Consider the following 25488-nt stretch of genomic DNA (forward strand, 5'->3'; position numbering starts at 1 on the left):
ACGTATCTGCAATCGATTTGTAACACCCTTGTGCCGCAGGAGAGGATTTGGTCGCCTCAGAACGAGCAGCTACTCTGTGCACAGCTTGTGAACTCTCAGCGAAGGCCTTATTTGTCTTGCCGCATACGGATCATCTCGTTGGGTACATTATTCGGTATGTGTGGTGTTTTGGGGGGGTTTTTTTTACCCCCGCCAGAGGAGAGGATATTGCTTTTGGGTCCATTTGTCTGTCTGTTTGTCCGTTTGTCCACACAGAATGTGGGTACCATATTTTCCAGTGTAAAAACCCTGACTATATTAACTGCACCCCTGTTAAATGAATATATTGATCGTTTTATTTTCTGATCTCGATCTAAATACGTTTGTACATTAACTTTGTACGGAACAAAGTGACGGAGGTATCAACGTGCTTAATTTCGTCGTCTAACAGTCTTATTCTCATTTTCAAGAAGTTGAATAGCGAGGGGAGGACACAAAGAAGTTTTCATTTTTATTTCTTATTTTTTTAATATTATAAACAGGATTTCTTTTTTGTTTCGAGAAAAAGGAAGAAAAGGGATTCATACCGGTATCATACATATTTCTTGTGGATTTGTGGCCCTGAAAAGGGCCGTTTGGGTTTGATGAAGCTTTTCAGCTTAACCCGGAGGAAATCGTCGTCAATGCTTTCCTCGTCGAAGATGGCACTTAACTCCTTGTCCAAATCAGGGTAGAGCAAGTCCATGTCGCTGTCACCATCATTTGCGGCCTCCTCCTCCCAAATGATGTCGTCCTCTGTGCCGTCCATGTTGATGGAGATTTAGAATTTCAGAAATGCTCGCTTGATGATTTCCAATGGTATTTCCTCCCACACCTTTGATGATCCAGAAGGTTGACCTTTCTCATCCTCCTGCACTTGGTGTAGGTCTTCTCCCTACTCATTATTCAGTCAGACCAGCAGCGACGTAGCCCGTCCTTGAATGGCTTGTTGATGGACTGCAGGAGCGATGTCATCCCACCTGGGATGATTACAAGATTGGTGTTGGTCCAACGGAGCAGCGCTTTAGTGTCGTCTGTCTTGTGACAAATGAATGCCTCCAGGCCGAGCATGCTCCGTCATCGAGAGAGACCACCATCCGGCCTACTATTCCAAATCGTACGCACTCACTCCTGGACCAGTCCTTCGTCCATCCACCCCTTCTGCTGTGCACGAACAATGACGCCGACTGGAAACTTTTTTTGGGCATTGCCTTCCTCTTAAACATGACAAACGCAGGAAGCTCGCCACCGTCTGTGGTGCAGGCGAACATGACTGTGAATCGGTCCTTCTAGTGACCAGTCGTGTTGATCGTCACATTGAGCATTATTTGAGGTGGGTGCTCCGTTATTAGACTTGTAGCGGTCCTTTCCCTCTCGAGACCGGAGAGCATCCATTCGCTCGTCGAATGTAACCGGTGTGTTTTCCCTCTAACGGAGACGGGATAAAAACGGGTGGAGCTGAGAGTGAGTTACAAGAGGTTCCGTGCACGGCTTAACTTGAAGGACACTCACACTGTTGTTTTTCTTGTTTGTTGCATTTCGAGTATTAATACAGTTATTATACACTCGATGTACAAGTGTCCTCGCCAAAGACTCTCGCTAATGTGAATAATTCTTCTTTTGATGTGAGACCAAGTGTCCTCCTTTTGTGTTTAATGGCGTTTTCAGAACCGCGAGGCTCCATGTACGCCACAACTCTGGGTGTCTCCAGTTTTTGTTATTTATTTAATTTCTGCACTCGGTTAACAAAACGTTGTACAAACTCTTAACCGGAACCGATTGTTAAAATTTATACATTGCAAAATTTAGCTTAACAGCATTCCGGACTGCGACAAAAGTGTTAATTTGGAATATATTTGAAATTCAGCATTGATCGTTTTTAACACCAATTTCTTTCTACACCTGTGTATTAACCGCAACCCCAACCTTTACCTTTTTTGACGAGAAAAAAAACTTGGATTATACACCAGAAAATATGGAAGGTGTATTAATTACATGATACGCTTTTTTTGCATTAATTGTTGGTTGACGTAAAAAAAATTATTCATCACATGTTCAGTAAATCGTTGGCTCGTTTAATACCTCTCTTTCTTGCTTCATACCTGCTGATTTAATACGTACCTCACTTCATTCGAACTTTCAGTTTTATTTTTTGTACCTTCTTGCTGATACTGATTGACCCATTTAGACTATCTGTACATTCAAAAACACACACACAAGAATTTTAAGGCCATTTTTCCCTGCTAGTGTAGGGGTTAGTCTTGCGGGCCCCGTGACAATCATTGTTCCCTTTGTGAGGCAATGTTTTCATGGCCAGATGCCCTTCAGTCGCCTCTTTCGACACGCAGGGTTACGGTGTACCTGTTCTAACCGGAGCACACAAAGGGACCAGCACACTGGTCCTCATTCACCAAACTCAGAATGATGACAGGTAGAGTCACCCTCACCTGGTGTTGATTCAGCAGCCAGCAGGGCTCAAACTCAGGACCCTAGGATCCCAAGCCAGCCACCCTAACCACTGTGAGACAACACCAGGCTTACTCTCTGTACATTCAATCATTGAATCTAAACGCTGTGCTAGCAGATGGAAACCCAAGTTGAAAATCGTGCATTTTGCGGTTGCACGTCAATTCTGCCCCTGTGGGTTGTGTGCAAATTACATTCGTGAAATGGTGGCATATGAAATCCCCACCCCCCCCCCAGTCAGCTCCCCCCATCCCATCTTCCTAGTTCATTCTCCCTTCCTTCACCTTCCTTCCAAACTCCTTTTTTTTTTTTTTTCCTTCCTTCGCTTTTTGCCTTGCCCTTCTTCCTTGTGCATCGTGTGTCGCTAGGTTAATGATGAATTGTTTAAGTTATTTTCAGATCGCTTGTAATATAATTATTTTTGCCGTCGCACACCTTAGAAATAAGGATTGTTCGATTCAATGTTGAGTTGAAATGTGCGAAAACGTTGTCGAGTTCTTCCATCTTGGTGGAAGGCATTGAAGTAATGTAGCCTCTTCATTCAACATTTTAATCTAATCCTCCAGTGTTGGAAATGGTAAGTTTTTTTTTTATTTATTTATTTTTTTTTTTTAAGTTTACAATCGCCAGTGCTCACCTGTATCTGAATCGAGTTTGCCCTCTGGATGGTGATGTTATCCGGTGGTTCCTTGTTTTATTCAACCTGATTGTAGTTGCACAAATGTGATTATTTTCATCGGATGGGAACTTTCACAAGTCGAATTCCGTCATTCGTTTCGGCACTTCCAACTACCTTCTGTTCTTCTGTCCCACAATAGGCTGGAGAATGCCTTCTACGAGCTTTCTCAGGGTTACTACCATGCAGAAGCTCGTAAGGTGAAATCTCACAAAGAGCTGCTGAACCGCACGACCCATCAGGTACACATGACCCATCTGTTTGATTACAGACCTAAACAGAGCTTTGTTCCCCACTGTCATTATCATTACCTCTGCCTCCGAAGGTGAAGGAGGTGATGTTTTCACCCCTCTCTATCTGTCTGTCTATCTGTTTGCAGGATATGTTAAAAAAAAATTGTGGACGGATCCGGATGAAATTTGGTGGGCAAGTTGGGTGTGACAAGGACGAAGTGATTAGATTTCGGTGAAGATCTGGATCTGGATCCGGCTACTAGGATTTTATAAGTGATTCTTCACCACTGTGAGATAGGGCCAAAAACGATATAGTGATATATATAGCATGATGTTTCAAAAATGTCTTGGGCCCGACATGTTCTCGTGGATCAGGCATTACGTGGCGGAGGTACGTGCTCCACAGAGTGCTCTTACTCGTTCGTTTGTTTTTTTTTGGAAGTCGCCGGAGGCATTGTGTTTTCAGGTTGTCTCGCCAGCTGTCCGTCCGTCCGTGCGTCAGTGATAGGTTTTTTTGTGACGTGGTAACTTAAGAACAGCTGAAGGGATCCAAGTCAACTTGGAAGTATGTATAATGGTACAGATATGAACTGATTTGATTTTGGAGGCAAGAGGTCAAAGGTCAGAGGTTGTTTTCAGTAAAAATGCTGTTGCCATGCTAGCTTGTGAAGCAATGATTGCATTTTGACCAAATGTGATACAAGTACAGTATGTATAATGATGTAAAGATGAACTGATTAGATTATGGGGTCAAGAGGTCAAAGATCAAAGGTCATGTCAGGTTAAAATGTGATACTGTATTTGAGAACAGCTGAAGGGATTTAAATCGAACCCTTTGTACAAGTATGTATGAAGAAGTAATTGTGTGGGTGGAGCCATATCTAGCCATGTCGTGACGTCAGTGCCGCTCTAGTTCCTCCAAGTTTTGGATCCAATTTGCCTCTGTTGGGTTATTTTGGGTTCTCATGGATTCCTTTACAGAAATTTTCAAGTTTATCTTTCTTGGGCGGATTTGGTACATTTTTCTTTTGTTTCCTCCGTTCAAGCTATAATCTTCGGGTTATTTTCATACATGCAGTTTTGTTTTCTCCCTTTGTTGACTTGGTTATAGTTTTTTTTTTTTTTTTTTAACCTTTCTTGCTATCCTTTCGATTTTGACTTTGCTTTCAGCAGCAATTACCATCTTTGTTTCCCATTTTGTATTTGTTTTTCTATTTTTTTTGGACCCTCGTCATTAAGCTTTGAGCTTCGATTTCCCCTTGTGAATTGTTCTATTTGTCCCGTTTCCTTTCTCATTTGCTCCCTTTGCGTCGAGTCTCCATTACCATGGTGGTTTCTGGTCTCTGTCCGTAGGGGCTGGTTTGCTCTTCGTGCAATGTTGTTTTCCTGTTACCTTTAATGCCTCCGCTGACGAAATCGCCAGAGGCATTACATTTTTGGGTTGTCCGTGCGTATGTACATACGTCAGTGTGTCCGTCCGTCCGTCCGTGCTAATTTTCTCTTTTCTCTGCACCTGCTTATCCGATTGACACTAAATTTTCACCATCGCTGCAACTACTCATGTAGAATGTTTTCATGATAATTATGATGTCATACATAACGTGTTCTGGCAGTCATGTTGGATAAAAGGAAAAACTTTGGACCTCTGTATCTCTGAAACCGCTCCATGGAAAAAAAAAATCAAAACTTGGCAAATGTCAAATATTCCCCATGGGAAATAATGTGATTTTTATTATTATTATTATTATTTTTTTTTTTTATTACGTCTTAGAATACTTTGTGTAATCATTGCATACGTCGAACGCTTTATCCGATCAGTATGAAAATTTTTTAAGGGTCATCTAGGGCTAAATTGTCTTGGTGGGGGGAGGGGGGGAATTGATGAAATGACAAGGCACCATCAGGTGGTCACATGGTTCGGCGGCCACTTTTTTTTTTTTTTTTTTTTTTAACATAAAAGCCTTCAAAAAATTTCTCCAAAAGGGGCTTCTTCGCAGATCAAGGCGAAACTGTGCAGTTGTGATCGCCTATCCATGAGGAACAAAAAGTTCTCCACCTTTGATGTCACAGGTCACATGGTTTGGAAGCTATGATTTTTTTTTTTGAAGAATAAACCTTTAAAAACCTTTCCAGAATGGCTTGACAGATCGAGGGGGAACCTCACCCACATGTTCGCCAATCCTTGGGGATACCAGGGTGTTCACAAACAATTAATAGGTCACATGGTCTGGCAGCCATATTGGACTCACCTAAAATCTTTTTTTTTTTTTTTTTTAATTCTCTTGAACTGCTTCATCAATCGACGTGAAACATCGCGATTATGATCTGATAGTCATGAGGAACATAGGTTTTAAATTTCAACCTGAAAGGATGCATGGTCTTACAGCCATAATTATTTAATATTTTGAATCTGGGTTCAGAGATTTAAATCAAACTTGGTAAGTACATACAGAAGAATGATGTCATAATTTTGGTGGAGACATATCTGGCGATGTCACGACGTTGAAGTGTCCTAGTTTTGTATGAGCGGTGATACTGCAAAGCTCATGGTGTTGAGTTCCTTTAAGGGGATGATTTTGGGACCAATCTCTCGAGTGCTTTGTTGGTTTTCGTTGCTAGTATTTTTGTCCGTTGGTTCCATGTCTCCTCCCCCTCGATCTCACGTCATCTTCACCGCTGGGTCCCCAGTGACACTCCACATTCAAAGCTGCTTTTTTTCTGCTTTTCTTCTGGCCTTCACTGTTTGTTCTATTTTATTTTTATTTTGGAATTTATGTGTGGTTGATGCAACTTTTTCGAACTTGTGGAATGGCACCGTCTCTACTCTGGTGGTGAATCTGGTCTTCTTCAGCTGGTCTATGAATCTCCACTATGAACCTTAGATCCTCTTATTAAAAAAGGCAACTCCCCATCATTCCACAAAGCCTGAAACAAGTGTCTGTCCACTCTCAGGAAACCCAGCAAACAGTATCTAACTATCAAAAAATATCTGGCCAACCTCAATGCTGAACTCTGATGAAACCTGTCCCTTCCTTCAAAAACCTGGTGGTGCCTTGTCAAGTCTGTCTCTGATGTGCGTTTCCCTCTCTATCCATTCCTTCACTTCAAATGGCACCACAGCTAACTCTGCTCGTGAGAAGGCCGAATGCTCAAGTCTGTGTGTGCTTCCAAATTTTGTTTACCCAATCTGCACCTTCCCTATTCTCTTGATACCCAATTGCTCCCTGGATACTGTGCCTTTCCCACTTGAGGAGGTGGAGTAGTTTCTGGTCAACCTCAGCTCTGATTCTGCGACAGACCCAGACGGCATCGGTATATGTGTCCTAAAAATCTGCACTGCTGCTCTTGCTCATCCTCTTTGTGTTCTGTTCATTTGATCATTCTCTCTGGATCAGTTTCCATCTGTTGAAGTTCGCCAACATCACTGCAATGCACAAACATAGTATAAAAACTTGTCCTCTTAATTACAGACCGATTAGCATGCTTCCAATTATAAGCAAGGTCACGGAACTTATCATTGCAGTTGACATGAAAACCTTCTGAATCTCCATTGTCCTGATCTCAGATCATTCAACCTTGGACATGCTGTTTCTATTCTCCCAACGATGGATGGAAGCCATCAGGGTCGTCTCTGGACATATGTCGTCATTTCATAGAGTCTGCCACCCCACCTTGATCTCCAAACTCTCTGCGTGCAGCATCCAAAGCCATCTCCTCTCAGGAATCACTGACTTTCTCCACTCTCATATTCAACGTATAGCTCTTAAAAGGGAACCTCTCGTCTCCTCTCCCTGTCAAAGCTATAGTGTCCCAAGGCAGTGTCTTCACTCAAGTCTTGTTCCTTATCTTCATCAATGATCTTTCTGATTCCCAGGAAAATCCTGCCGGTCTCATTATTGATGATTCCACCCTCTGCTGTATCATTCTTCAGGCAGGCAGACAGCAGCCTCTTCCCTCTCGGCAGACCTTGATAGAATCGGGAGCCGGTCCAACACTTGGGATATGTCTTTCAACCCCAACAAATCCTATATATTCACCCTATCTCTCTGCAAAGACCATCTGGCAAACCCTTCTATCTCTATCTACTTCCTAAAGAAACCGCAAGAAGAGGTTAATCAAACGGACGCCCAAATGCTGCATTGGAGACATCAGAAGGAACCCGAATAAGTAAAGAGCAAGGTCTTTCCTTGGTCAATCTTAACTCTTGACAACCCAAAAGACCCAAGGCCTTAATTTGCAGCTTGATGCAGTACTGCAGTACTCTTGCAGTGCTCTCCCCTGTTTTGCTGGAGGCCCTGTCTCACACCTTGCCCTTCTTGATGCCGTGGAAAGTGAGTCCCTCAAAATCATTGGGATCTCCCACGATGAAGCTGAGGGTCTATGCCTGTTAATTTTGCTTTGCAAACAGGTTGGTGGCCTCGCTATATTCTCTCGCTTCCTTTTTGGTCTTGCACCTTCTGCCCTCTCTTGGCTGTTTTTCTACTGGGTGCACATGGTATTCCAGTATCCCTCTCCTGTTAAACTCCCAAAATCCAGTCTCATTGCTCACCTCTACTCATTTGTTTCTCTTTTCTCTCACCTCTGGAACCAACTTCCCCTGACTTTGCAGTCCCATTTTCCCCTCTTGGGCTTCAAGCAGTTGTTCACCCCGACCTCGAGCAGTGGTGAACAACTCCCCCATCCCGACTCATGAACTGTTATACCCCCAATCCTTTCCCCCTCTCCCTCAAACCTCTTTTCGTTTGTTAGTTCTCTGTTTGTTTGTCCCTTTTCTGTTTCATCCCCATTTCCCCCTTCCTGTCCTTGTTGTGTTTCATTCGGCTTGTGTGCAGCTTGTTCACCCCCGTGTCTTTCTCACCCCCCCCCCCCCCATCTTGATCTCATCCTCACTCAGACTTCTACTTTGCTGTTGTCATTCCCTCCTTTCCATTTTGTTCCCTTCCCTTCTGCTCTCTCTCTTCCATCAGCCTCAATCGTCATGTGTCCCCCAAAAAATTGTTTGGGATTCAATGTGTGTCACTCTTTGTGTAATCCGCAGGGAAAAGAGCAGATTACAAAAGTTCACATTGAAACTTTCTGTTCTGTTGTCAGATAAACATAAAGAAAAGAAAAATCACTCCTTTTTATATTAACGCGTTTGGCATGCACAATTTTGACAGACACGTTTTACCGAAATCTCATCTGTAAAAAAAAACAAACAAACTTTCTTTGTCTTGTTTTGGCTTTTTATATTTCTTCAGTTAAGACTGTGCAAAAGGAGGTCATGTTTCTACCTTATTTCAAATTCGGCCGTAACAACCATTTGATTTGACAAGTTTTGAAATGTAAAGGCACACAAAGTTGTTTGTTCTTCCTATTTTAAGAATGCAGTTGTTCCTTGCGCCACGCATTATTGCCTTTGTGGCCTAGAAGCTCGTGCGTGGGCACGTGGCACGATCCCGTGAGCTGCAGTCATTACAGCGCTCCCGCTGTGGTCGCTTTGGCACGGGCTTTCTCTCTTGCTTTGCAGCCGTAAACAGTTGGTCATCACGATTTAACTTTTTTTTTTTTCTTTGCAAAGCCGATTTTTCAAGTTCACCTTGAAAGCAAAAAAAAATTATTAACTAATGTAGCTTGTGGAAATATCTTCCTTTTTTTGATAAATGTGATGTACTTTCATTGCCTCCCACACGTCCGACGTGATTTTAAATTGCCCGATTTTGGATTTGAATTAAAATTTCGCAAACCAAGTGCAAACGCGTCGAGGGGAATTGTAATTTTGTTCTGGACAGAAAGACCTCCTTGCCTTTGAGTCCTCCGGATGGAAGAATGTTCAACCAACAGTGAGCCGTCTTTGGCACGTCGTGCACACCAAATGTAACATCTTTGATCAGGGAAAATTGATGGAAGAAATTATTTGTACAAAATATTTTTGTCGAGAAAATGGTTTTTGTGTTTTTTTTTTATTTTTATTTTTTTTCTTCCAGAAGCCTTGTGTGTAATGCTCGTCAGAATGTGAGAGTAAATGAAAAGAGTGACTCGCATGTGGAATGTGTATCCTTCCGAAACAGTTTTTGAGAATATATTTCTGGCCAAATGTAATGTAAATGAAATTCAGTTTTGCTTGCTCGCGCTTCGCTTCTCCCACCATGTTCTTGTGAAATCCCACATCTCTCAGGTTATTGTGAGGGAGCGGTCTCTTCACACAGAACAATGGGAAGGGACTGTAATCTTTCCTCTCACAAAAGGATTATGCCACCATCCCCACAGCATCTGAAATTGATTCCACCTGGGGATACCGTCACTAAAGATGTCTATCTCTATGTCTATCTCTCTCGATTTCATCTGCGTCTGTCCTATCCATCATCCCGGCTCGGGTACACTGAATGGTAGGGAAGCATTGTGGCACATTGGCTGCTCTGTCTCTTTCTTGTGCATGCACTATCCCCTTTCAATCCTTCTCTCATCTCAAATGGCATCGCCGCTGATTTTGCGTGACATGAGGCAGAATTTCTCAACCCGGTGTTTTCTTCCAAACCCATCCCACTCTGTCCCCATATTTACCCACGCATACATGCTGTCTATTGGACTTTGTGTAATTCTCACCAAAGAAGGTGGAAAGGTTCTGTCCATCCTCATCCCTGTTTCTGTCAAGGGGTGAGATAGCATTTTGGTGTCGACACTCTCAAATCCTGCTTTTCTGCTCTTCTTCTGCTCCGCATGCACCATTGAGCCTTTCCTCCTTCAGCCGCCTTTTAACTCGTAGGTAAATTTCTGTCTGCAGGAGAGTTGGCTCAGATCACTCCCATTCACAAAAATTGTACAAAAACAAATCCTTTCAATGATGGGGCAGTCAACTTTATTCCTGTTGTACACAAGGTCATGGAATCCATCATTGCTACTGATGTCGTTTTTCCTTTTTTTTCAAACAGCCTGATCTCTGACCATCAGTTGAGATTTCATCCCAATCACTCAACCTGAGATATGTTGCTGCTTCTCTCTCGGGAAGTAATGGAGGCCCTAAATCTCAAACAAGAGGTCAGGACCATTTCTTTGAACATATCTCAGACATTCAGCTCAGTCTGGCATGCTGAATTGTTTGCCAAGCTCTCTCCATCTGGCATACAAGGACACCTTCATACCTGGCTTTCTGACTTCTTCCACTGGAACAGTTAATAAGTTGCTATCAATGGAACCTTTGTCTCCTCTTGCAGTGGAAGCTAGAGGCCCCAAACCATTGCCTTTGGTCCAGTCATGTTCCCCTTCTACAAAAGCATCCTCTCCAGTGCTCTGGAAAACCCTCTTTTCCTTTGTACAGATGACTCCACATTCATAGATATTTCTTTCTTTCAGTCATGACATAAATGTAATTGAAATTGTAAAATAGAACATTTCTTTCAATCCCGTATATCGCTCAGTCAGCCTATCATTCCAGAAGGATCATCAAAGAACCCAGCTATTACCCTGGTCAGCTCCTGGAAGAGATTTGGTCTTTTGAACCTCTTGGCCTTACCTTCAGTCATGACCTCTGATGGTGTGACTATATAGCAGAGCTGGCCTCTAAATCCAGCTGCGAAATGGGCATTCTCCATTATTCCAAGTTATTCCTTGAAAAATTAAAAGCGCTTCCAGACACCAAGGCTTTTGTCTATAGCTCAATGGGCTACTTCTCTCCCATATGGACTGGCTCCCCAGCAACACGTTTGTCTCTCCTGTATTCTGTGGAACCTAATGCTCTCAATATTGTTGACATCTCCCCACTTCCCCACGATGATGTTGAAGCACCAAGCCTGTTCTCACATCACAGACAGGTCCATGGCATATCTGTTAACCCACCTCACTTCTGTTCTATCCTCCTGTTGATACTTTGGTTGATGTGGCAGATACCTCCTGAGCACCACTCAAGTCCTGCACACTGCCCCACATGCCATCATCTGCAAGAAAATAAAAATTCTCATTGATCACACATTTGACTTGGAGGGCACCCGGTAGAGCGCATACCAACGCCGTGCAATGCCTGACCTAATAGAACATATCAGCCCCAATAAATCTATCGTTTTAAACCCCATCTCTCAATGGTGAGGAATCACTTAAGAAATTAAATAAATCTCGTATTCAGATCTTTACCAAAATTGAATCGATTCGTCCTTGCAACACACCCAACGTGTCCACCAATTTCATCCGAATCCGCCCACAACTTTTTGAGACATCGTGCTATGTATCATTTTTGCCCTTAATCTCTCAATGGTGAAGAATCACTTTAAAAATTCAAGTGGTTGGATCCGGATCTTCACCAAAATATAATCAGTTCGTCATTGTCTCACACCCAACCAACGAGCCCACCAAATTTCATCCGAATCTGTCCACAACTTTTTGAGATATCCTTCACACAGACGGACAGAGGTGAAAACATAACCACCTTCCACCTTCGGTGGCGGAGGTAAAGATAGGGCCACTGGATCTGAAGCTTATCTGTGCCCTGGCCTATGGTTGTAACCCAAATTTGCATGGCATTATTACTGGTGGGTCTTGAGAAGAAGTTATTTGAAGGAATTTGTGCGACCGCCATTTTGACGTGCTTCTGGTCATGTGATCGGCATGACTTCCGCAATTTTACATCAGCACCATGTGCTCATGTTGTAACCCAAATTTGGTAGCATTATGACTGTTGGGTCTGGAGAAGAAATTTTTTTTAAGGAATTTACCAAGTCCATCATTTTGACCTACTTAAAGTCACGTGACTGCATCGAGCTTTGTAATCCCCATTATCAGTCAGGAGCGGAACCCCGCTGCCAAATTTCAGCCGGATTGGCGCAGCAGTTTGGCCGGAGAAGTCAAAATCGGAGACGGACGGACGGTGCACAATGACAATACCTTATCTGGAATTACAATTCACACTTTGCCATACCAAGAAGGAAAGGACAACTGAGACAGATCTGAAATGTAACAACTATATTTATTAAAACACACAAGCAAGGTGATAATTATGAAGCACTTACTTAGAAACAACAAGCATCTTTATTTACACCGGTGGGAAATCATCAAACAATCAAGCAGGTATTTACAAGGAGGCAAAAGGCAAAATACACAGCAGAGCAGGTTTACTCCTAAAACGCATTTCCCTCTTATACAGACTTGTTAGACAACAGACAGGTGCCATCTTTCAATCCAGGAAGAAGGAAACAAGAAGAATTGAGAAGAACGAGGCAGAATGGAGTGTGGGGGCAGCTCCTTCCTTACCCCACGCAACCACGTGGGGTTACATTGGACCAAATATTGTGTGAGGGGGTTTGGAAGGGGAAAGATTGGCGGTGTGGTGTCGGTGTTGTGTCAGAAGCGTGTGGTGCGAGTGCATATGGAGCTGCGTGACATCCCAGGGGACTGCACCGAGCTACTTAGCTCATGTTGCCGTTCGCCTCTGGCTCTGGTACAACTTGCTTCTGCACTTCATATCCCAGTGAGGTTGAGTCCAGCGTGACCCGCACTCCGGCAGACAATCTCTTGAACAGACAGTCTGAGATATACCTGCCCCCAGGGCATCAGCAACAATGTGCTTGCATTTCGTCTCATTAAGCCACTTGGGCTGAGCATGGTTTTGATAGAGTCAATGTCATGCAAGCATGTTCCTCTTTGGTGCATGTCCTCCAGGGGTTGGGGTACAGCGCCGGCAGTGGAAATTCCTGCGTCGTGCTGTGGAGATAGCCACCGGTGCCCCCGGCCCCTCTCCCCGCACACGTAAGGCAGCCAACAGCACCCTCTGCCCCTCCCCTCGCATGCCCAGCACTCAACCATACAGTACTTACTGTATTGCATATGTGAGATGTCCTTTGTACTCAGCGTATGGGAGAAGCGTTGTACTTTTACATTGTATTTGAAAAGCGTTGTCCCACATGACAAATGTGGAGAATGCAGCGAGAATGAATGGAGGAGGGTAATCCGATCGGCCCGAAGGATTAATCGTCTCTAATGAACACAGAACAACTGAATGTGCTTAACAAAATAATGCATGGATGGAGCGGTAATGGAGAGGGATACAGACGGACCGAGGGACAACCAACTGATTGTGGGGTTGAAGTAAGTCCTATTAGGTGAAGGAGGGGTTGTTGAATTGAACCAATGGTGGATTGAGAAAGAGATTGGAAGTAGCAGAGGGGGGAAGACGTCACCCCAGGGATACACAGACTAACCTCAATGCATCCCCCCCCAAAAAAAAAACCTCTGAACAAGGGGCAAAGGTCTAATTACCACATAAACCAATGAAATAACTCATTCTTGGGAACTCTACATGTAAATGAATGCTCTTCTCTCAGGGTACATTTCTAAAACTGTAACATATAATATGTATGTATATATATATATATATATATATATATATATATATATATATATATATATATATATATATATATATATATATATATATATATATATATATATATATATATATATATATATATATATATATATATATATATATATATATATATGGGATGGAATTGAACCAAGGTCTGAATCCCACGGTGGACAGTGTGGACATGACTTCAAATCTTCCATCTGGATGGTCACGAATCTAGCGATGGGTAGTCCTCGGTACTGCACATCATCCGCCAGGAAGCCAGTGATCTTTACTTCGGTTTTCGAAGTAACAGTAACGACAATGTGCAACAGTCACCTGTGAGGTGTTTGTTAGTTTGAAAGGATGGGGGCCAAGCGAAACCCTTGATGAACAACTACATTTGTACCCTCCTCGCGAGGGGTTTTGTGCCAATTTGTCGATGGTTACGGCCTTACTCGTGCTGTGTCGACCAAATGGCATATCTGATTAGTTTGCTCTTTTGTGACGCATGTCAATGGGTGAGTGTACATGTCACATGATAAAATTAAGAGAAATATGAAGAATTGCACCTTTCAAATCCACAGTTGATTTTTTTTTCCATAATTTCTCATGAAAAACGAAGTAGGCCGTCCGTTTTTGTTCCCGGGTGCACCGTAGAAAGAAGCTCGGAAATGCTACGTCATCGCTCTTACATCAGCGAATCAACATCACCATTACAAGGTTGACCAGCTTGTGCGTTAGGCCCTGCAGAAACAGCAATGGCGGCCTCCACGGCATTGGCCGTGGACATTGTCGGTCCGAGAATACGGTGCATAATGCACCTTTCCAGTGCAGTTTTTAAAACTGTTTACCATTTTCCAGCAACAACTGGAAGAAATTCCTATTTTGTGCTGTGAGCTGGAAACTAATAGCTTATTCCCAGGAGGCTGGAAAGGAAAGTAGAAAACAGTCTCGGTCTGCAAATTGGCCACATTAACATTGCTGGTTACGGTGCTTCCGAATCTGAAGACGAGCCTAATCTGCTATCCGAATCGTTTTCACAGGTAACTTTAGTCGATGGGTCTAAATTTCACACACTGTACTGCAAATTGATAAATTAATTTTTAAAAATATAGAAATTTGAAAGGAAAAACTGAAGGGCTGTTTTCTTTTTGGTCCGAGTTGATTCAAGGTGCGGTAATTGTTCATGTAAGAAAACCAGGCAAGTGCAGATGTGTTGAAAAGCAGCTTCCTTGTGCAGACTTGTGTAAGTGCAAAGGCTGTGAAAATGTGCCGAATGAAGAAGCCACACATGACTGTGATGATTCAGACAGCGAAGAGGAATAATTGAAATGTATGTGGCCGATTCCATTTGCAAGTGGACATTTTGTCCTGGACGGCACATTTTACACAAACACCTGCAGGGAATTATAAAGTGAAAATCAGATTGGTATTTTGGTGAATATGAAACGCATTCATGTTTCCAAGTTTGGTTGTGAGTTCTGCAACTTTAATTTTGACATTATTTTCCAAATAGACATTATTCTACTTTATTTATTTATTTTGGTGGTTGGGGGGAGGTCGTCCATTTGTTTTCAACAAACTTCTTGAACTACATTATGATTTAAGTTGCTTTGTTGTTCGGAATTCACATAACATTGGACAGAATACTTATTAACTCTGGTTGATTAATACAAGTGTCCTGTTAGGGTTGAAGAGTAAAATAAGTATATTTATTTGTAAAGGGTATATTGGGGCTTATTAGTGTGTATTTAATGTATTAAAAATAGAAGGAAAAAACAACAACCAGCAATGCAAAGTGAACACAAGTGTCGCACATGTGTTTTTTTTAACCCCCTTGTTGTTTTGTCACACCTTTTATTTAAAAACAAAATTTAACAGATTATAGAAATTGATTGGTTTTATTCATGAAAAACAAATATTACATCCATTCATTTAATTGCATCACATTGTGTTCAGTGTACATTTGCTTGCACCGCAAGTTATATAAGCTTAGTAATAATGCAAAGTTTGTCAAATCAAAATTATAACGACAGGGAATGTTCCGACTGAAAGCTGAAATTTATTATAAAATTATGAATCGAGGGGAAATTCATCGTATTGAAAGCATTGTAAAAATGCAAACAAGGCTTTTGGGGAAAGGATGAGAGGAGGGTGAGGTTTGGAGGAGTGGAAGTTATGCAATTACCCATCCCCACCTGAAGCTATTCATATAAAATACTTAACTGCACAATTTCCAGAATCACTTTAGAATGAAAGACCTGTCATCTACAAACACTCCCCACCCCTTCCCCTTCCCCTTCCCCATCCCCATCCCCATCCCCATCCCCAAATTAACCAAATTTTGTTGCTTCAGAAACGTGCAATAGACAATATTTGAAATAACACCCCCATAACATTTTCCCATTGAAATGTACACAATTCTCCAATATTGGCCAATCGTGGGCGCTGTTTTTATGAAGCATAATTAAAATGCATATTCATCAAAAACTGGTTAGTTTAGGGATTGTGGATTTTGATATTAACACTCAGCAGACTATTTATTGACTAATTAATTCAAGTGTTGCCCCCAAGAGATGCGCCACGGAAATCATTTTCTGGACTCGTATTGCAGGCAGGCCTCATGGTCAGTCGAGTGGTATTCTTCCCAATTCCGGACTGCACACCAGACCGACACTTTGGAAGGACAAGAACAGGATTGATTAAAGGAAAAACGGGTAGGAGGAACAAAAAGCAAATCAAGAAATAATGAAGATAATTATCTTATGAATTATTTCCCCCATGCCCACGATACCTTTGACGGCTTCCGTGATTGACTTGGGCCCACATGCTCATGAGAGGGAGACAGCAAGAGGAAAGACAAGATATAAAGATATTTACCGTCCAAATTCACCACACACTTCCACGATTTTACATCAACCTTCCCTTTTCCAAATGTCAAGCAATCCTTATTTAAAATAAATACATTCACTTTTCACTATACACCTCCCAGAGCCAAGTGCTTCTCCCATAACCACGTGATCTGTTTACACCCCCTGCGTTTACCGATCCAATTTCACCATTCACCTCACGATTATTTCTAAAACACTTCCATGACCTAATCTGATGAAAACTCTCTCAAACAATAATAATAAAAATACACCCGTGCGGGAGTGACTGTCATCTCTGCGAGAAACAAGCATGAGTTCCTGTTACTAGGGTGTCGTGTTCTCGGGTCAGGAGGGATTTTTAGCCAACTTTGAAGTCACCTGACGCGAAAACGAAAGCGAATATCAAAAATCCGGCCTGACCAAACCTCGATATTGTCCCATAGATTCAGATGCCACAATCAAATTCAAGATAACTTAAGAAATGTAGGAGGAGATAGATTTTGAAAATCGTCATTTTGCAACTACATGAGCAGTTTTCGCAAAATTCAAAGTCACGTGACGTGTATGTATTCAAAGATATCGGTATTCTTTCGAATGAACATGAAAGACAAGGTCAGCTGCTATGCAATGACACCATTCACTAACTTTTACCATGCCCAGTAGAGAATATATAGCCTCCTGAAGGTAGGGCAGTTTTTGCAAACTTTGAAGTCACGTGACGCGAAAACGAAAGCGAAATTCGAAAATCCGTCCCGACCAAATTTAGATATTGTCCCATACATTCATATGCCACAATCAAATTCAAGATCGCTTGAGAAATGTAAGAGGAAATAGATTTTGAAAATTGTCATTTTCGCATTTTTTGCCAAATTTGAAATCACGTGACACGAAAACAAAAGCGAATATCAAAAATCCGGCCTGACCTAATTTAGATATTGTCCCATAGATTCAAATGTCACAATCAAATTCAAGATCGCTTGAGAAATGGCGGAGGAGATAGAATTTGAAAATCGTCATTTTCGCAACTTCAAAGGCCTCGTGACCTTGACCTTGACCTTCGGTGACCTTGAAAGTCATACCATAGTGTAAGTCTCATAGACCTCTATCAGGATCGCTAATGACCAGATCTCCCACTTCAACTTCATTGTGAACGGACGGATCGAAGGACATCGACACCCATATTATTAGGTCATGCTCAAAGAGATGACCTAAAAACGATCTCTTATAATGCTTCATCTTCCTCTTTCACACGTGTGGTTCTCTGTACTGTATCATAATGCACAACTCTTCTTCTATTTAAGCAGACTGCTTGCAATTCGACCTTGCATTCATACCTTGCCGAAAAAAATCCAACTGAGACAGCGTTTCTTCTCTCCATTCTCTGAATTCTCCTTTATTGCATCCCTCAAGAATTGTGTTAAATTGCATCTCTGACCTAAAACTTTTTAAAACCCCAGTTTGCTCTGAATGTTCGCTTTCCATCAACCATACTTTTTTTCCAATTTCAGTGCCAACTCACCCCTCTCACCCCTCACTCTCAAAGCAACCATCCCACTCTTCTCCCTCCAAGCCTCCCTCTCACCTCTCTCAAAACCCCCTCCCCCTCACCTTTGTCCCACCTTTCATCCCCCTCACTCATCCTTCTCAAAGTTGCCCCCCTCCCATCCACAAAGCTGTGTCCTTCCATTGCCCTCTCACCGCAATCCCTTCACTCCACCTCCTCAAATCCTCAACTGCCTTCTTCCCCCTCTCTTGTCCACCCTCTCTCCCAGCACCACAGAGCCTCTTTCCCCCCTCATCCGAGCCCCTCCCCAAGCAATTCTGCAATCCCCCACACTCTTTCAACAACCCACCTTACCTCCCCCCCCTCGTCCCTTGTCCTACCCTCCCCCTCCCCTCCCACCCCCTGCACTCAAAGCCTCCTCGCCTCCCTCTTCTTCAACAGTGTGGACCTCAAATATTCGGGGCCTTCGCTCAAACCTTTCAGATCTTTCCAAACACGTTGCCACTGACAAATCAGACATAATGTGCCTAATAGAAACTTTCCTCCCCCAATATGTGTCTGACTCCCAAGTATCTCTCCCTGGTTACTCCCTTCTCCGGTTTGACAGACCTGAGCCTCGTCCTGGTGGAGGAGTTGCTCTCTTCATCAAAGACTCCATTCCTCACTCTCCATGCACTGCTCTCACTCCCCCACACCTCCAGGAATACCTCTGGCTACGGCTTCCCCTCCACTCCCACCTCATGTTTATATGTGTACTGTACCCTCCACCTAACAGTATTGACTCCATCTACACCTCACTATCCGAAAACATGGACCATCTTCTATCTTCTCATCCAAACTCTCTCTTACTCATATGTGGCGACTTCAATTGTCATCATGCCAGTTGGCAAGGTGTGGGTACCTCTCTCACCTGTCATGGCACCTCAGCAAAAGCTTTCTGCGACTCATTGGGACTGACTCAGTCGGTCAACTTCCCGACCTGGATCTCAACCAATGGTACTCCATCTCTTCTGGATCTGATTTTGACAAATTTCCCTGACAATATCTGCTGCTCTTCCTCCACTCCAATCGGTTCTTCTGACCACGTCCTTGTCAAAGTGGACATCTCTCTGGATATTATCAGAGAACCACCCGCCGTTGAGTCTGGGATTTCACTCAAGCCGACTGGCAAGGTCTCCAAGCAGCCTTCAAACTTATAGACTGATCACCTATCGCTACTTACTCCAACATCAACTCATCCTGGGAATTCTTTCAAAGAAACTTGCTCTCCCTCATGCACAGATTTATCCCCTCTCGTCTTCAGTTGTCCTACCCTTCCTCCCGCCCTTGGTTCACTGAAGCTAGTGGTGAGGCAGTTGTCCTGAAACAACTTGCCTTTGCCTCATGGAAAGCAAACCCAACTGAGGGTAATCTCAGTTCCTTCCATAAAGCTCGGAACAAGTGTGTATCTACCCTCAGGAGAGCCAGAAAACAACATCTTTCTCATCTCAAGTCTGAACTCTCAAACCTCTCTTCCTCTTCAAAATCCTGGTGGCGTCTAATCAAATCTGTTTCTGGTGTATGTTCCCCCTCCATCCCCTCGCGTACCTCAAATGGCCGCACTGCTGATACCGCACGTGAAAAGGCTGAATGCCTAAACTCGGTGTTTGCAGCTAAATCTTGTGTCCTAAACCCATCACTTTCTCTACCCACCTTACCCAGTCGCACCCAACTGTCCCTGAACTCTGTGTCCTTTCCTCCTGACAAGGTGGAGAGTTTGCTGTCAAACCTTGACTCAGATTCTGCAACTGGTCCAGACGGCTTCAGCCCACGTGTCCTCAAAACCTGCTCCTCTGCTCCTGCTCACCCTCTCTCTGTTCTGTTCACCCTCTCATTTGCTCAAGGTCATCTGCCATCTGCTTGGAAATCAGCAAACATTACTGCCCTGCATAAAAGGTGCAAAAACATATCCCTGCAACTGCAGACCAATCAGCCTTCTCCCAATCATCAGCAAGGTTATGGAATCCATCATCGCTTCAGACATCAAATCCTTCCTCTTCTCCAATGACTTGATTGCCGATCATCAATTTGGTTTCAGACCAGGTCACTCTTCCCTGGATATGCTGCTTCTGCTCTCACAACAATGGATGGAAGTCCTCAATGCCAGACATGAAATCCAAGCCGTATCCCTGGACATATCACGTGCTTTTGACACGGTCTAGCACCCTGCCCTGCTCACCAAACTCTCTTCCTATGGTATCCAAGGCCATCTCCACTCATGGCTCGCAGACTTCCTCTCCTGTCAAAGTCAACTTGTGGCCCTAAATGGAGTTCTGGTCAACGAGCTTATTATGAGATTAAGGATTCGTCACTCCTTAGGTGTCATATCCCTGGTCTCTGTTTATGCTCCGACTGAGGCGAGTGATCTCACCGTGAAGGATGCATTCTACGCCACACTCGCGTCTGTGGTTGATCAATGCCCCAGACGAGATACACTTCTCGTCTTGGGGGATTTCAATGCATCGAGTGGAACTGATAGGGATGGCTATGAGGTGTGTGTTGGTCCCCATGGGTCAGGAACTATGAACCAGAATAACACTAAGTTCCTTGACTTTGCAAGAAGTCATGGACTTAGGGTGGCTGGTTCATGGTTTCAGCGCCCACAAGCTCATCGCTGGACTTGGTATTCCAACACTGGCGGTGTGGCAAAGGAGATTGACCATGTCCTCATTGACGGTCGTTGGAGGATGATCCAGAACTGCAGGGTCTACCGGAGTAGCTGAGGAGTTTGCGAACAGGCTGAGTGGACACTTGGGGGGGTCTGGGTGCTTTGGGGGGTCCTGAAGAGTTGTGGAGCGCCTTCAAGACCACCGTCCTTGATGTTGCCGGTGGATGTCTTGGAGCTCACCGCAGGGCAAAGAAGAATTTTGTCTCTCAAGGGACACTGGATACCATTGACCAGAGTCGCAGGGCCAGGCTGAATGGCAGAGCTGAGCTGTTCAGGGAGCTGAGGCGTAAAACTGTACGTGCACTGAGGGTGGACAAGGAGGCCTATGTGCGAGGAATCTGTGAGGGGGTAGAGCATCACCTGTGGACAGGTGATTCTCGTCCCGCTTACAGGGTAATTCGCGCATTACGTTCATCCAAGCCCATCCCTCGGAGCACTGCAGTTCGAGCAGCGAGTGGTAGGCTCTTGACAGGGGAGTCTGAAGTGAAGGCCTGCTGGGCTGGTTACTTTGAGCGGTTGTACCAGGCTGATCCCCCAGCTGTCGAGATGGGCATCAAGGGTGTTACAATCCCTGTTGGTGACCCTCGAATCAACTGTGGTCCACCTTCGCTTGTGGAAACACGGGCCGCGGTGAACCAGTTGAAACGGGGCAAAGCTCCAGGGATCTGTGGCATCCATGCCGAACTTCTCAAGGCTGGTGGAAATGCTGCACTCGTGTCGTTGCATGCAGTTTTGTGCTCTGCCTGGAACACAGGCATCATCCCAACTGACTGGAAGAGGGGCCTTGTTGTCCCTCTCCGGAAAGGGAAGGGTGATCGTCAAGACTGCAACAACTACTGAGGGGTGACGCTGCTCTCAGTGCCGGGCAAGGTCTTTGCTCGGATAATTCTTGATAGGGTTCGCCACCATCTGCTTGAGCACCAGCGTCCAGAGCAGTCAGGCTTTACACCAAAGAGGTCAACGATTGACCGTATCCTTGCCCTTCGTGTCCTCACCGAACGCAGACGAGAGTTTCGGCAGGTGCTGCTTGCAGCCTATGTTGATCTCTGTAAAGCGTTCGATTCAGTGAATCGGGATGTCCTCTGGAGGATTCTTGGTCTTCGTGGGGTGCCACCAAAACTGATCGATCTGATGTCTGAACTCTACTCTGGTACTGAGAGTGCTGTGAAGTGTGATGGTACCATCTCTGACTTATTTCCAGTTGTTACTGGAGTTCGTCAGGGATGTGTACTTGCCCCCACACCTTTCAGCACTTGTATGGACTGGATTTTAGGGAGGATGTCGGAGAGATCAAGTTGCGGTGCATCGTTTGGGAATGTCAAGATCTCGGACCTTGATTTTGCAGATGATGCAGTCATCTTTGCGGAGACTTTAGACATCCTTTTGGGGGCCCTCGAGGTGCTGAATGAGGAGTCTGAGCCGCTGGGTTTCTTGGGTCAAGACTAAGATCCAGGCTTTCGGTGACATCTTGGATGCTGCTGTCCTGTCTGTGTCTGTTTGTGGTGAGGATGTTGAGGTCGTGGAGAGATTCACTTACCTTGGCAGTGATATTCATGTCTCTGCTGGCTGCGAGTCAGAGGTCAATAGACATCTGGGTCGGGCCTGGGAAGTCATGGATTCACTGGATCATGGGGTGTGGCGCTGCCGGTACCTGTGCGGGAGGACGAAAGTCCGAGTCTTCAGGTCCTTGGTACTTCCAGTCTTGCTCTATGGGTGCGAGACTTGGACTCTGACCAAGGATCTGAGACAGAGACTTAATTCCTTTGGTACCAGGTGTCTTCGGAGAATCCTTGGCTATCGCTGGTCGGATTTTGTGTCCAACGAGCGGTTGCTGAGAGAGACTCGGATGAGATTTGTTACCTGCATAGTCCGTGAGCGTCAGTTGCGGCTGTATGGACATGTGGCTCGTTTTCCTGACGCTGATCCTGCTCACCAGATTCTCTCAGCGAGGGAGTCTCATGAGTGGAGGAGGCCAGTGGGCCGACCACGTGCCTCATGGTTGCAGCAGGTTGACCATCATCTCAAGGAGATGGGGATGGGCCTGGCATCTGCCTGGGGGATGGCCAGACAGAGGCCCCTGGAGTACCGGCGGAAAGTGGACACAGCGACACGCTGTTCTGGCACATGCTCCCATACCTGACCTGACCTGCATCTCCCGCAATGAGGCTGAGTCTTTGGGCCTCTCACTCAATCACCGCAGGCTGGTCGGTGTTCTTTCTGTCTTCTACCGTCTCCTCTCCAGCCTCGCCACCCCTGCTCTCTCTGCGATTTGTCCCCACCACATTTCCGCAGGGCGCTCAAGGTCTGCCAACAACCCCCTTCTGGTAAAACTACCAAAACCATGAATCGCTGCTCACCTTCACTCTTTCATTTCTCTTTTTCCCCGCCTTTGGAATAAACTCCCTCACTCTATTCAATCCCATTCTTCCCTCCAGGCCTTCAAAACAGCTGTTCACCACCACCTCTTATCGTCCCCCATCCAAATCCTCGATCTTTTCTACCCCCGTTAATCCACCCCAAACCCACCTCCTTCAAATTCCCTGCTTTTCTTCCTGAAAGTCCCTGGAATATCCATCTTGTATACCCCGTGTTCCCCGCCCCATCCCCTCCTCCCCCTTCCATTGATCTCCTAATGTTTCTGTTCCTCACTGTTTTGTCCTTCCCACTCCCGCCCCTCTCGTCTCATGCCCCCCTTGTTGTGCGTTGTGTGTTAGCTCTCACACGAGCCTCGACAAGGTATACAAATAAAATAAAAAAGAGTGCAAAGCTGTCATCAAGGCAATGGGGTGGCTACTTTGAAGAATCTAAAATATGCAATATGTTTTGATTTGTTCAACACTTTTTTTGGTTACTGCGTAATTAACCTCCGCCATCGAAGATCAGAGGTTACTGTTTTCACCCCTTTATGTTTGTTACTTACGAAATCTAAAGATTTCGTAAGTATATTGATGACTTCCGTTTGTTTGTTTGTTTGTTTGTTTGTTTGTTTGTAGGCACGATAACTCGAGAACGGAAGAAGCTACCAATGTCAAATTACACCACGTGATTCAGGGGGGTGATGGCTCGTGCTGATTAGATTTTGGTCAAAGATCAAGGTCACAGTGAGGTCAAACATAATTCTGTAAATTCATGTGGAGAAATGGAGATTTTTGCTTTGCTCGACGTTACGAGTTTGTTTTAACTTCGATTTTAATTTTGTTTTCGGTTTTTGAGATCGCTTGGGACGTTTAAAACTCGGTTGTCGAAATTCTGGTAAAAATCAGTTGTTTTGGAGACGTTTTAAGATTGTATAAAAAATATTTCACTCGACGCGTCACGGGTCGTAACGTGATGCAGTGCGCTCGAGCAGACGCGTCGTTGAGTTACGTTCAGGTATAATATAATTGCGTGGAGAAATGGAGATTTTTGCTTCGGTCGACATTACGATTTTTGATGGTTTGATACAGAATCATCGTAGAAACTTCTGGTTTGTGTCGCTACCTTCTCGAGAGACAGCTTTTATTAGACAAGGTCAGAGGTCAAGTTGACGATTTCATAAGTACCAGTCTATGACTGCTTGTTTGTTTGTTTGTTTGTTTGGAAACAGTATTACGGAAAAACTCCTTGACGGATTTCGACGAAACTTGGTGGGGGGATTAGTTATGGTCCAATGATCGTGCCATTAGATTTTGGACTTTGTTCAAAATCCAATATGGCCGCTATGGCGGCCATTTTGAAAAAATATTTTAATTTTTTTTTTTTTTTAGCATTTCTACATGTTTTAAGTGATTTCCAAACCCCCCCCTCCCCCCCCAAAAAAAAAAACGTTGGAGAAAAGAACTATAACTCTGTCAGCACTGTTGACATCATATTTAATGAATAAGATATAAGGTTCACTTGAGTGACCCAGCAGTATTGGCGGCGGAGGTTTTGCACTTTACCGAGTGCTCCCTCTCTAGTTCTGTATGTGTTATTTCATAGTTTTGATGTCTTCACTAATCTTGTACAATGAAGAAAATAGTAAAAAAACAGAAAACCCTTGAATGAGTAGGTGTCCAAACTTTTGACTGGTGCTGTTTGTATGTGTATAATATTTCTGTACACCGCCCTTGAGGCCTGGTTGCACGTCACTGTCTACATTTTCAATGGAAGAGACGTAATTTTTCTTTTCTTAAAAATGCTTTTTGAGTTTTATTGTTTTTTTTTTTTAATCCTGAAAAATTGACCATAGTGGACACAGTCATGTTAACAGATTGTCTTTTAAAACCCCACTTAAATCATCTTTATGATTTAAAGATGAACACCTTTTGTGTTGTTGACATTGAGCTGTGTTTTTTTCCACAGCTGCTGTTCGTGAGACATCAGTTCAAAATTGGCTTCTTCTGTGAACTGAAGCAAGACACACAAACTGCTCTCAAGTGAGTTTATTTTCTCGACGTTTTCCTGTCCTACGCATATCAGTTCAACACACGTGTTCAGCAATTATGCTTCCAAACCTCCCATTTTTTGTTTCTGGCTTATCTTCGGGTGTTATTTCTGCCTTCATTACAACTGAACCCGTGCGTTTTCAGAGGCTATATTTGATATTTGATTCTGAAAGATACAGGGTGTTCCAAAATGACCCGGACAAATTTGGGTTTTAATATATTTAGAACCACAAATGATACGATACACTTTGGTTTATATGATGCAGAAACTCATGACATTTTAGGCACACCAT

General features: G+C 43.9%; 1 protein-coding gene across 9 annotated transcripts in view; it reads left to right on the plus strand.

The window, feature by feature from the left end:
- Window positions 1-25488, plus strand: part of TRAPPC11 (trafficking protein particle complex subunit 11) — a 204981-nt gene that overhangs the window by 53536 nt on the left and 125957 nt on the right. For all 9 annotated transcript variants that reach the window (XM_085881171.1, XM_085881169.1, XM_085881174.1 and 6 more), the window contains exons 5-7: window positions 40-154; window positions 3303-3402; window positions 25113-25186. In XM_085881171.1, coding sequence (XP_085737297.1) covers window positions 40-154; window positions 3303-3402; window positions 25113-25186 — 289 coding nt within the window. The remainder of the gene's footprint in view (window positions 1-39; window positions 155-3302; window positions 3403-25112; window positions 25187-25488) is intronic.

Source organism: Eptatretus burgeri, chromosome 5 (assembly GCF_056783735.1).
Source record: "Eptatretus burgeri isolate ZD-2024b chromosome 5, Ebu_testis_v1, whole genome shotgun sequence".
Taxonomy (NCBI): domain Eukaryota; kingdom Metazoa; phylum Chordata; class Myxini; order Myxiniformes; family Myxinidae; genus Eptatretus; species Eptatretus burgeri.